Source organism: Alnus glutinosa, chromosome 9 (genome assembly GCF_958979055.1).
Source record: "Alnus glutinosa chromosome 9, dhAlnGlut1.1, whole genome shotgun sequence".
NCBI lineage: Eukaryota > Viridiplantae > Streptophyta > Magnoliopsida > Fagales > Betulaceae > Alnus > Alnus glutinosa.
Genome location: NC_084894.1, coordinates 5,097,195 through 5,110,663, shown reverse-complemented (window position 1 = coordinate 5,110,663; position 13,469 = coordinate 5,097,195). Strand labels below are relative to the sequence as shown.

Here is a 13,469-nt window from a genome sequence, read left to right as displayed (position 1 = left end):
AAGCAGCGAAAAATAAAAGATAACATTTAGTGTTACCTCCGGGCATCTTTTGTTCAAGCAATTTTGCAAATTTTCGAAAAAAAAGAAAATTATAAGAGGTATCTTCAAACCTATACCTATTGAATGCTATACTGATAGAGTACACAAGCTCTTTGTTTATCAAAGATCCTTAAAATTGGTATACACCATAATTATTTCTCCCATTAAGGAATAATTAATTAAATTGATTTGGTATCAATTTACAAATTAATGCCAATGACAAATGTCTAGTAATATTTCCTTACAGGTTGAATAGTGGTTTAGAGATAGGGACAATCCCAATTAGACTACCAATCACAACGTGATATTCTGCTGAGACATGTTACACGTACATCTTTTGTACATTTTCCATACAACTTTTTTTTTTTTTTTAAAAAAAAAAAAAAAAAAAAAAAAAAATCAACCATTGAATCTATAAGATCCACATGCGAGTCATTGTGGGTCCTACATATTAAAATGACTAGAGAATTTTGAATAGAATACTATTTTTTTGTTTCTCAATTAAACTGTGTATAAGATGGGCATATTTAGAATGCGTTTGGAATTGCGATTTCGTAGACAATAAGTGTGATTTTAAATCAAATCGCAAAACATAAATCGTTAAGAATTGCATTTTTTAAAATTGCGATTTTTAAAATTGCAATTTAAAGGTCTAGGTTCCATCAACTTAGACCTTTAAAGTCGTTGAAGGAACCTTAGACCTTTTTTCAAACACAATGCTTGAGATTAATTTTCTACTTTTTATTTTCTTTCAACCAAACGTTGGTTTAAATAGGATTACAAAATCAAATCGGATCAAATCCCCTGGGACCCATAAATATTATTATTACTTAAACTAGGAAAATAAAATACCATTAATACTAATATTATATAAAGTGGGAAAATACAAGAAAATCTCCTCCTTGCCTACCACGGAGAAAATCTCCTACTTGCCTTACGGAGAAAATCTCCAACTTGCCTAACACGGCAATTGGAATATACTTATTGAAATACGAAATAAACTCTAATAACCTAGAAATAAACTATAATATTAGGCTATTACTCTTTTAGGATCCTCTATTCTTTTAACAATCATTTTCCCTTGAAAAGACCTTGATCTCGAGGTCCTAAAATCTTGCTCTTGAAGTCGGTTGCCGGATTTTGCTCTTGACAATTGTAGTATCGTGAAATCTGAAATAATTCCCAAGATTTTGTCCCTTTTTTTTTTTTTCTTTTTTTTGAACCACAAAAAACGAAATCTTTTTCTTCTCCTATGTTGACCCATGCAATGACTTCTTCGCAACCCAATTTTTCTCAGTTTTCTCTAAACCACAAAACAAATTCCCTTGAACAGGGTTGTGGACCACAATTTTTCTTGAACTCGGTTGAGGAGAAGACACTTTAATTTTGTTCTTTCTCTCTTGATCACAAACCAAATCATGAGGTGCCAACCGGGAGGCAAACATGTAGCGGTGCTGGCGAGATTTGCAGAGGTGCGACTGTCTGGGATGCTGGTTATGGCGCTTTTTGGCGGTGGCTGGCGGAGATCGAGGAGACGCAGGTACGGTGGATCTGGGATGGACTTTTGGATGTGGAACCTTGACCTGATGATGGGAGATGCAAGCTGATTTGTGGTGGTTGCAAAGAATACGATGCTATTTGTTGTCGCTCACGTTGGACTTCATATTTATATTCTGCAACACAGCTCTCGAGCCTAGCAAATGCCTGGTCAAATTTTTGCATGATTTGCTACATATCACTAACATGTTGATATAGCCAATGATCATCCATAACTTGAAGTTATAAAACTCGACTTTGATACCAATTGTTACGATAATGTTTTTGCAAACACGTAACGAGATAATTTAGGTTCGTAGAGGAAACCTAAACTTTTAAAGTCGTTGAAAGGACTTTAGACCTCTTTTCAAACACAAGGCTTGAAATTAATTTTCTGTTTTTTCTTCTTTTCTTCTCTTTATTTTTTATTTTTTATTTTTTATTTTTTATTTTTTATTACATAAACTATGAAAATACAAGAAAATCTCCTTACTTGCCTAACACGGAGAAAATCTCATACTTGTCTAACTCGACAATTGAAATATACTTTCCTTGTTGGAATACGAAATAAACTCTAATAAACTAGAAATAAACTATATATAATAGGCTATTACTGTTATAGAAGGCCCTATATATGTAACAATCAGAAAGTTTTCAGTGGCGTCTTCATTGAAGAGTTCACTGCAACAATATCTCATCTCATAGCAACTTTGGTTGAAACAAACTGAAGGAGAATGTGGAGGCTTAAGATAGCAGAGGGTGGCAAAAATCCTTATATCTTCAGTACAAACAACTTTGCTGGGAGGCAGATATGGGAGTTTGATCCTCAGGCTGGCACCCCTGAAGAGCGGGCCAAGGTTGAAGAGGCTCGTCAAAATTTCTACAACAACAGGTTTCAGGTCAAACCTAGCAGTGATCTCCTATGCCGAATGCAGGTACCAATATCAAGACTTTTGTGTGGCTTAGATTTAACCAAGCTTTTTTCTTTTTTTTTTTTTTTCTTTTTTTTTTTTTTTTTTTTTTTTTTTTTTTTTTTTTTTTTTTTTTTTTTTTTAACTTAAAACAGCAAGAAAAGAAAATAATCATCCCCCGTCGCTTTCAAAAAAAAAAACTCAAAAAATTGAAGCCCCTCGCTCTCTGTCTTTGAGCTCCTGCTATCTTTCTTCTTTGGACTGGTGTTCTAAAGACTGTCTTTACGCGCTGTCAATCTAATCTGTTTACCTCTCCACTACCTCTCCCATGGATGCTACTCACTCTGAGCTCCAAGATCTGATCACCCAAATTAAAACCTTTATCTGGACCGTATTCTGAATCGAGGACCTTGGAATATCAGGGGTTCTTTATTAATTCTCACCTTACAATTGACTAAGTGGAGCTCAACCTGTGTCCTTTTTTGATACAAATCCATGGACTGCCTCTGCAAAATATGATACTCAGAAATGCTATTTGCATTGGTAAGGCTTTGAGCAATCATTTGGAAATGGAAAATTATGAAGTTTCTAGGCTAATTTGTTGTCGCCATCGTCGTTTTAAGCCTTCGGAATCCTCGCAGGGGACGCTTCTCTGCGACAAAGGGTGCGACAAGCACGATGGGGTCCTGGAACTCGTACATGCTGGCACGACGGAAAACTTTGTCCTGCAACGCCACATTTTATTTCCTTTATTTCCTTCATCTATTGGCATGTTATTCTTTTCCCAACACACTTTATTTTCTATTGTTGTTTTAAGTTTAAAAATGCTTCGGTAAAGATCCGGCTTGTGTGCTGTGATTAAAACTACAGCAAACATGCTGTTAAAAAATCAAGGGTTGAGATTTAATCTAACCTCTCGCTACTTTCTCCCTTCTCTCCTCTTTCATTTTTTTTTCTTCCCCTTAGCTCGAATCTACTTTAACGTAACACTCCGTTTTATACTGTAAACATCTTCTGTAAAAGCCTCTCACTACTCTCTCCTTTCTCTCGATTTCTCATATTCACATTTACCCACTCAACTCATGATCTTCTTCCTCTTCCTCCCTTCATTCTTAGCGTACGCCCATAACCTACTCCTCTTCTCGTCCTCTCAGCATATGCTCTTACCTCTCTCTTTCTTTCTTATTTGTGTTTTCTTCGACATTTCTCTCCTTTTTGTGGAGTGATGAATTACACATGTGAGAGAGATTCAAAACTTGAGGACTGCTTTATTTTTATTTTTATTATTATTATTATTATTATTATTTAAGATTAGGCATTTGGGTATGGGCTACATGGGGTTTGGAGTATTTGGACAAAATTTTGTGTGGTTTAGATTCGAAATTTGTCTAATTGACTATATTCATCTACTTTGTTGCGTGACTCCACTTCATTGGTTGTCTTATTCTTTTGGTCGGTTATTGCAGGTTTTATTGTGAAATTATTTTAATAATATTGGGTTTTGTTTTCTTTTGAGCCGAACAGGGGGTTTTTCTCTTCTAGATTTCTCAGTCAGTTATATTAAATAATTTAGGAGAAGTTTAGAGAGAGAAACAGAGTGGAAAGAAATGCCAAAGAAAACACAAAATAAAGAGAGAGAGAGAGAGAGAGAGAGAGAGAGGGAAGTGTGGAAATTGAGAGGTAGAAAAGAAGAGTGAGTTGATGGGTGTACGCTGAGGATCAAGGTAGGAAGAGGAAGAAGATAATGAGTTAAGATGGGTGAAAGGGAAACAGAGAAAACAAGAGAAGGAAGAAAGTAGCGAGAATTCTTTCACAAAAGAAAAGGGAGTAGATTTGAGCTAAGAGAAAGAAAAAAAATGAAAGTGGAGAGAAGGAAGAGAGTATTGAGAGATTAAATCTCAACCTTTCATTTTTTCACAACATGTTTGCTGTAGTTTGAACTACAGCACACAAGCTGAATCCCTTGGTTAAATGTAGACCACACAAATTTCATTTTTATTACCGCATGAAAGCCGGATCCATCATGAAGAGTTGCCCGGCCACACCTAACGGCTAATTATTATGGTTGTTTATTGCTACGCCTAACGGCTAACGGCTAATTTTTTCATGAGAAAAAAATTCCACGTTCAATCGAGGGATTTCAACATGTTCATTTTCTACAATTTTTTTTTATTTTTTATTTAAAAAAAAATGTTCATTTTTTACGGTGCTCCAAAAATTTATATAATTTTTTATTTTAAAAAAATTGAGTAGGGTGACTTGACCAAAAATCGAGAAAGGTATAAGTGACAAAACTTCTCATGAGTTCCTCGGGTTTTTTTTTTTTTTTTGTTAGGGTTAAGTATATTTTTAGTACCTGTGATTTGAACCGAAATCAAATGACTATCTCGATTTTAAAAAGTATCATAAGTGGTACCTATCGTAAACCGAAATACCAAATTGGTCATTTCTTCTAGGTTCTATCCATTTTTTTAAGGACAGAAATTTCTTACAAATCGTTTGTAAGAAATTTCCTGCAACCCACATATAAAAATGACATGTGTCTCTTGGCATGTGAGAAGCACATGTTGTTTTAATAATATGTACTTCTCACATGTTTTTTTAATATCATTAATAAAAAACATGTGCTTCTCACATGCTTAAAGGACATGTCATTTTTATATGTAAGTTGTAAGCAATTTCTTACAAACCGGTTTGGTTTGTAGGAAATTTCTGTTATTTTTTTAACGGACATCCATGTCAACGCACTTCAAATGCGACACCTGCCTCTTTTGCCACATATGTAAAATAACTTAGCACATCTAATGACGTGTCATTATATCAAAGGTGGTACATGCGATATTTAAGCCATAATATTAAAAATTTACATAAATAAATTTGTAACCATTTATCCTTTCTCCCACAAGTATTTGTTTCTTGAAGATGCTTATATTTACAAGTTACCTTATTCAACTACCCAATTCAAAATATTAGGTAATTCTTAACAGGGCTATCAGAGTAAATTACACAAGTGTACGATATATAATATTATAGGATTGGGATTTCTATTATTAGATTGTTTAAATTTTACAAAAATTTGGAGTGGTCGATTTATATACTAAACATTGTTGATTAATTTTTTTTCTATTAAAATATAATCACGCATGTTTGTAAAGAGAGTGTAAGAAAAAAAAAAAAAAAAATTGGGAAGATGTTGTTTTATCTTGACATAGGATGTGAGAGCACCAACTTATATTTATGAACTTGTTATAATAAATATAAATAAGTTGATGCAACCGTGTTAAGGGTAATTTTGTTTTACCTAATTCCAATTATTCGAAATTTTATCCCTCATTTCCATACCCTCCCCCACCCAAAAAAAGAAGAAGTCATAAATATATCACTTTACCTCAATCTACAGCATTTGATCCTCTCCGGTTCACTGGAAAGAGCTAGTTAGACTAAATGGGATGGCAAAATTATATATATATAAAATGATAATTTTACTCTCCTGTTTTTACTAACCGGCTCCTCGACGAGCCTTGTCCAATCCATCAAAATTATTAATTTTTTTTTTTGACATGTCCACATAAAAGAAGAAAGAGGATTCGAACTAGTGACCTTCACTTTATGAGGCGTAGTTCCTAGCCAATTGACTACTCCTTTAAGACAAAGTCAGCATTTAAATACTTTTAATGTACAACTACTTTTGCTTTCATAAAGTCCAATAATCTTTGGCCCTCTGCTTTAATTGGGAGTTGGAAAGGAGTGGTGGTACGGCAATATCCAGTCTAGCAACAAATGATTCTAAAACTATTATCATTTATGTGCCTTCAAAACTGTTTATAAAAAAAACAATTACAAAGTTACTGAAACAAATAACATGAATTGTGGATTTTTGCATAAAATATCATATGTTTTCCTAAAATCCAAGGACTATATATGGATTTTTTCGGTGCTTCAAACATATAATGGCTACCTCAATTTCAAAAACTACCACAGATGATACATGTTATAAGCTAAAAAAGACATGTTACATGTATATTTTTTGTACATTTTTTATAAATCTCTTTTCTAAATCAACCATTGAATCTATAAGATCTACAAGGACAAAAAAAAAAATGTATGAGAAATGTAAAAACATCATTTCTCAACTACATAAGTAAGACAACTCTGTTCATTTGATGATGTGTCACTATATCATATGTGGTACATGTGGTATTTAAGCTAAAATATTAAAAAATTACAAAAACAAATTTTTACATATTTATCCTTTCTCTCATAAATATTCCTTTTCCTGAAGTTGCTTATGCTTACTTTTAGCTTACTCAAGCACCCAACTCAACGCTACAATTTTTTTTTTTTTAAAAAAACAATTTTTTTAAAAAAAAGACTCCAAGGTAACTGAACCACCCCTAACACCTGGGGGTGGGGCTTGGACCACCCCAGGTGTCTGGGGGACCTAGGGGCTGTTGGTTTAGGAAATTAAATGAAATTCTATGGTATTAGTAAGTGATGATACAGAGTAATCTAGCAGCTTTAAAATTCATATATATCATGAGATATCTAATGATTCAGAAATTGTACTCTAATATGCTTATTTCTTCGTCAAAATGATTGCAGTTTCTTGCGGAGAAAAACTTTAAACAAACAATTCCCCAAGTAAAGGTTGAGGATGGAGAGGAAATCACATATGAAAAGGCCACAACTGCATTGCGAAGGGTCATCCATTTCTTTTCGGCCTTGCAGGCTAGTGATGGCCATTGGCCTGCTGAAAATAATGGCGTTTTGTTTTTCCTTCCTCCCTTGGTGAGACTCGTAATATTATCAATCTTTTTTTTTTTTTTTTTTAATCAATGTCATCATTGTGATCATCACATAATCAAACAGATACTGTTTTGGGATATTTACATTAAAAAAAAAAAGTATACATCAGGGAACCCTAGGACAAATCATCAACAACGTAAAAGCTTTTTCTAACGATATTTAACACTGAAACATCTTCTAAGATTGACCAAACTATGAACATTACCATTGGATCTATGACGGCATGTCTGCCTATGACTTGTTTTGGTTTTCATCTTGATGCACTGCTAATTGTATTCTTTTAACCCGAAAAAATGCAGGTAATGTGTTTGTACATTACAGGACACCTTAATACTGTGTTCACTGCTGAGTATCAAAAGGAAATCCTTCGACACATATATTATCATCAGGTGTATATTCTTGGAAGCTTTACATGTTAATCATGCGAACAGGATTAAAATTATTTGATTCCTTTCCTTTCCTTTCCTTTCCTTTCCTTCTTCTTCTTCTTCTTTTTTTTTTTTTTTTGTTTTTTGTTTTGTTTTGTGTGTCAGTGTATGTTTAAACTATCATGTTTAACAAGTATGCTGTAAATTTTGCATATTGTAGAATGAAGATGGTGGCTGGGGATTACACATAGAGGGCCACAGCATCATGTTTTCCACGGCTCTTAGCTACATTTGTATGCGTATACTCGGGGAAGGACCTGATGGTGGTCAGGACAATGCTTGTGCAAGAGCGCGAAAGTGGATCCTTGACCATGGTGGTGTAACACACATACCTTCTTGGGGAAAGACCTGGCTTTCAGTATGACCATGTTTCACGGCTAGTTGGAAAATGAATATGCATGATTACTGTTTGCTGATAATTAACTCTAGTACGCATTTTCCCTTTGTTGCAGATACTTGGTTTGTTCGAGTGGATTGGAACCAATCCAATGCCTCCAGAATTTTGGATCCTTCCTTCATTTCTTCCCATGCATCCAGGTTTAATTTATACATATCTTCTTACAACTTCATTATACTTCCTGAAAATGCCAGTCTATTTAGATCCTTGTTGCATCATGAAATGTTTTTAAAATCATTTAGTCCAATGTTGAAATTTAAATACAGGGTTTAATTGAAACATGGTTAGCACTTCTGTTTGAAGAAAGCCTCTGTTACACAGAGGTTTTACTTTCTTCTCTTTGATAATTAAACTTGCTACATATTGCTTTTCAATTGCCTTTTCCCTAAAATGCAGCCAAAATGTGGTGCTACTGTCGTCTGGTGTACATGCCCATGTCATACCTCTATGGGAAAAGGTTTGTAGGCCCAATCACACCTCTCATTCTTCAATTGAGGGAGGAACTCTACACTCAACCTTACAACAAAGTTAACTGGAAGAAAGCGCGTCATCTATGTGCAAAGGTGAGTTCACCTTAATCTTCTCCTCATGATTGATACTTGCTTATTGCTACATATGCTTTTCAATGTTCTTCCAACGCATTGATTATGCAAAACTATTGTTACAGGAGGATCTCTACTATCCCCATCCTTTGATACAAGATCTACTCTGGGATAGTCTATACATTTTCACTGAGCCTCTTCTCACTCGTTGGCCCTTGAATAAGCTGGTCAGAGAGAAGGCTCTTCAAGTAACAATGAAGCACATTCATTATGAAGACGAGAACAGTCGATACATCACCATTGGATGCGTGGAAAAGGTAATGTTATATCATACGTACAATCAAGTGAAGTAATGGAAAGCATCTATTTGGGCTATATAACTGTACTCCTAAAGCCAAATATTTGCATTGAACAGGTCCTATGTATGCTTGCTTGTTGGGTTGAAGATCCAAATGGGGATTATTTCAAGAAGCATATTGCTAGGATCCTAGATTTCATATGGGTCGCTGAAGATGGAATCAAGATGCAGGCCAGTACGCATATTCTGCAAAAACAGTTGCAGAACCTTTTGTCTATCCGTCGTACATTTGAATTGCACTTTATATTGAACTATGAATGAAGAGATTTCCTAAAAAAATAAATTTCTTTTAGGGTTGGTTTTGTAAATATAAATAACTATTCAAACTTGAGTATAAACCCCAAGCTCTTGTTTTCTAGCTTCAAGTCTATAAGTCCGGAGTCTTTGCAAGAAAATGGAAGGGATCGTTGACTTTGATGTATGCCATTTGCATGTAGGGTTTTGGAAGTCAAATGTGGGATACTACTTTCGCTATTCAAGCTTTACTTGCGGCTAATCTCATTGATGAAATTGGACCTACACTTGCGAGAGGGCATGACTACATCAAGAAATCCCAGGTTTGATTTTCAATTCTGAAAGCATCTTTTCACCGCAATCATCAAATCTACCTTTATTGGTTAAAAAATAAAAACTATCCAGTATTCATTCAGACTAATTATATATTATGTTTTCCCTTAAAAATTGTAAAGGTCAGGGACAACCCTTCCGGAGACTTTAAAAGCATGTACCGTCACATTTCTAAAGGATCATGGACTTTGTCTGATCAAGATCAGGGATGGCAAGTTTCTGATTGCACTGCAGAAGCTTTGAAGGTAATTAACTTCGCTTAAATGCGTCAATGAAGTAAAGTGTTGCACCATCTCCATAATTAATGTGCTCCTCACCAAATTCTCCTCTATTTCAGACTTGCATGCTTTTATCCATGAAGACACCAGAAATTGTTGGTGAGAAAATGAAACTCGAGCAATTTTATGACTCTGTAAATGTCATACTTTCTTTACAGGTGAGGATCAACTTTCACAATTGTTAAACCACCAGTCATCCCAAAAGTTTAAGCTGATAAAAAATGCTTGACTATAATTATTTAAATAATATTCTAACATTCTCATGCGTGGGCTCAAATTCTTCTTTAATAAGTGAGTAAGGGAAAAAAGGTTGATTTTCATTATTTAATTAAAATTTTAACACTCCCCTTTAGGTGTGGGCTCAAACTACCGCCTAATAATGAGGGCCAATACGTAGAGAACTCAAAATCTTGGCTTTTATATCATGTTAAATCATCAATTATCTCAAAAGTTTAAACTGATAAGAAATTGTTAATTTTAATTATTTAATTAATATTCAAATAACTAGCATTGTATTCAAATAACCAGGCTGCATTTTGTTTTTCTAAGGATCTAAAGCTTTCTTAAAGTTTCCTTTATCTAGTATTGCAGTGCTTATTTCTTAAGTATTCCACTGCGTTCATATCAATAAGCTCTATTGTATGGCTTAATGCAGAGTAAAAATGGCGGTTTAGCTGCCTGGGAACCAGCAAGAGCCCAAAAATGGTTGGAAGTAAGTACCTTAACGTATTGAAGCGGCCTTGAAATGTGCTTATGGGAATACTTCAAAATTATCTAGTGCTTCTATATATATTCTCCCTTTTCTATCGTATATTAATGGATTTTTTTTTTTTTCATTAGCTTTTAAATCCCACAGAATTCTTCTCAGACATTGTTGTTGAGCATGAGTACCTTGAGTGCACTGCATCAGCAATCCAAGCTTTAGTTTTGTTTAAGAAGTTGTACCCCGGGCATCGGAAGGAAGAGATAGAAGATTGCATAAAAAATGCTGTTCAGTTTGTTCAAGACATACAAATGCCTGATGGTTCATGGTATGTTCCTCCACTGGTTTATTAGATATTTCTCTGACATTAGTCTGTTTTTATACCAGAAAAATCTATTACACAGGTATGGAAATTGGGGAATTTGCTTCATATACGGTACATGGTTTGGACTTGGAGGATTGGCTGCAGCTGGCAAGACTTACAACAATTGTCCAGCTATGCGTAGAGCTGTTGATTTTCTACTCAGAGCACAAAGGGTTAATGGTGGTTGGGGAGAGAGCTATCTCTCATGCCCAAACAAGGTAATGTTTTAACACGCATAGTGCTAAAAGCCTCGTAATTCTTAATTTTTTTTTTCCTCTCTATTTCCAAACATCATTAGTATTTTCCATTATCTTTTACTCTCAACATTATTGATAACAATTTAAGAACCTTTAATAACATGCACCGTGTTGTTCCACAAATTCTTATTAGTGGAAGAATTTCGGTCAAAGAAAAAGTCTTTCTTGTTTTTGTCTTTCTAAGATTTTGCAGATGCTAGATAATAAAACTATAATCTCTCTATGCTTGATTATATAGGAATATGTACCTCTTGAAGGAAACCGATCAAATTTGGTACAAACTGCATGGGCAATGATGGGTCTCATTCATGCTGGACAGGTGACTTGATAGTTTAAAAATTTAGCCTAGCTTGTTCTCTCTTATGTCATGCTGTCATTGTTGTCATATGCTTTGATCTGGCATATTCTGATGTTGAAATTGTATCTGGAAAAGGCTGAAAGAGACCCGACACCTCTTCACCGCGCGGCAAAGCTGATAATTAATTCTCAACTGGCAGACGGCGATTTTCCTCAACAGGTACCTCCTCTCTTTAAAACATATATGAGAATTTAATTCAAAAAGATTAGGGAGGAAAGCAAAATAGCATAACTTGGAAGTACATATATTATGCTTGAATTTTACCTCCAAAGCTTCCTAACCATCTGTCACTCTTTCATATATGCAGGAAATCCTTGGAGTCTACTTGAGGAACTGTATGCTACACTATGGAGGATACAAAAATATTCACCCAATGTGGGCTCTTGCAGAATACCGCAAGCATGTCCCATTGCCATCCAAAATAATTTAAATCAATTAAGTAGTGAACTCTTAATTAAATAAAGCCAGTTGTGAATGTAAGAAATTATATTTGTGTCCCTATGCCACATTTAATATTTGTAACGGTAACGGCTAAATAATTACTGGAATGGTAATTATAATAATTGTATTCAATATGATTTAAACAATTTTTATATTCCACATTATGGTTCATGATTATAACGGTTTTTATATTTATGTTTCTGATTTAGTTCCTTGATGGAAGGAAGAAAATTAGCTAACTAATGAATACGAGGGGTCCTTGGCCTACATATATAAAAAGTCATATGCATCTATCTTTTGGCATACTCATAGGCATAGGTTAGAAGATCTTCTCTTTAAATTTCTTTTGCAAAATTTCTGTTCATTGCTAAAGGCTTCTTCATATGTTTGAGTAAAATGGCCAGAGGTATTTATATTTCGTTTCGCTGCTTATTTTTATTTATTTAGCCTTTTATTTACATTATGCTAACATGTGGTATCAGAGCCCGCCTTTATGCTATTTTGCTCAGCATTAAGTTTTTATTGATTCTTGGTTTGCATTAAATCAAATAAATATTTGTGAAAAATAGCTATGTTTTCTTTTTTTCACACATTCTGGAGATACTATTGAAAAACCATGAAAATTTGATACGTGTATATTTTTTTTTTTTTATCAAAATTTTGTCAATATTGTGATATATGGTCATTACTAAAAGAGAAAAAATATATACTATAAAGTAGACTTTCTACTATCTACACCATCAGCAAAATTCAAAATCTGAATAACCAACCACCACCAAATGGTAGTGTATCTTTAGGTTGAGTTGTTTTTCTTGGTTTCTTGCGTATATCGCAAGATTTTATTTGCAGCACTTTATTGACCAAATAATCTTACTGTTAGTCTAATGGTTTAGTCTAGTGCCAGTCTATGCTTGCATTAGATTGCATAATGCAGATGCTTACAAAAGACCTTTCATCTGCCCTTTGTTCCAATACATTTTGGGACATTAATCTTTATTGAATTAGTCCCTCTTAATTGCTACTGAATTTGCAAAATCATTCATTCTAAATCTTCCCAAAACTTTTTCAATTTAGGCCTTCCAAGACAATCAAGTTAATGTTATTTATGTCTCAGTGAATCTCTATGTCAAAAGACATAAGAAGTTTCACCAAAATCCTTCAATTTCAAAGTTTTGTGAAAGGAACTTCCTATAACAAACCTAAATCACTACTTGCAAAAATAATATCTGTATATAGGCCTAGAAAGATTACTTTACTTCCATTGACGTTAAGGTATATATATTAATTAACAAAGTTTTCAATAAACAATGAAGCAATAACCTTGTAAAAAGTATACTACTGATGGGAGATCTGTATCAGCCCAAAAATAGATTTATTTATTTTGCAAGCATTCTGACTGTTATTTATAAAACCTTTATAAAATTTTTGGCCCTAAAACATTCAGGAATAAATCCCTGATGACTTTGGTGACATGCGATTTCATG

General features: G+C 34.1%; 1 protein-coding gene across 2 annotated transcripts; it reads left to right on the top strand.

Moving 5' to 3' along the window:
• The first annotated feature begins 2,251 nt into the window (after positions 1 to 2,251).
• LOC133878185 (beta-amyrin synthase-like) lies at positions 2,252 to 12,112 on the top strand. Of its 2 annotated transcripts, XM_062316696.1 has the most exons (17): positions 2,252 to 2,510; positions 7,089 to 7,274; positions 7,592 to 7,681; positions 7,881 to 8,078; positions 8,173 to 8,257; positions 8,514 to 8,680; positions 8,785 to 8,976; positions 9,075 to 9,188; positions 9,455 to 9,574; positions 9,707 to 9,829; positions 9,922 to 10,020; positions 10,518 to 10,574; positions 10,703 to 10,893; positions 10,970 to 11,147; positions 11,425 to 11,505; positions 11,620 to 11,703; positions 11,852 to 12,112. In XM_062316696.1, the coding sequence occupies exons 1-17, from the start codon at positions 2,310 to 2,312 to the stop codon at positions 11,972 to 11,974; spliced, it is 2,289 nt and encodes a 762-aa protein (XP_062172680.1). In that variant the 5' UTR covers positions 2,252 to 2,309; the 3' UTR covers positions 11,975 to 12,112. The 2 variants fall into 2 exon arrangements, with proteins under 2 accessions (XP_062172680.1, XP_062172681.1); XM_062316697.1 differs by lacking the exon at positions 7,089 to 7,274.
• Positions 12,113 to 13,469: the final 1,357 nt, after the last annotated feature.

Coding starts and splice junctions, on each gene's coding strand:
- LOC133878185 (XM_062316696.1), top strand. CDS start 2,310: ATGTGGAGGCTTAAGATAGCAGAGGGTGGCAAAAATCCTTATATCTTC. Junction 2,511..7,088: donor ATCTCCTATGCCGAATGCAG/GTACCAATATCA, acceptor AAATGATTGCAG/TTTCTTGCGGAGAAAAACTT. Junction 10,894..10,969: donor CAAATGCCTGATGGTTCATG/GTATGTTCCTCC, acceptor TCTATTACACAG/GTATGGAAATTGGGGAATTT.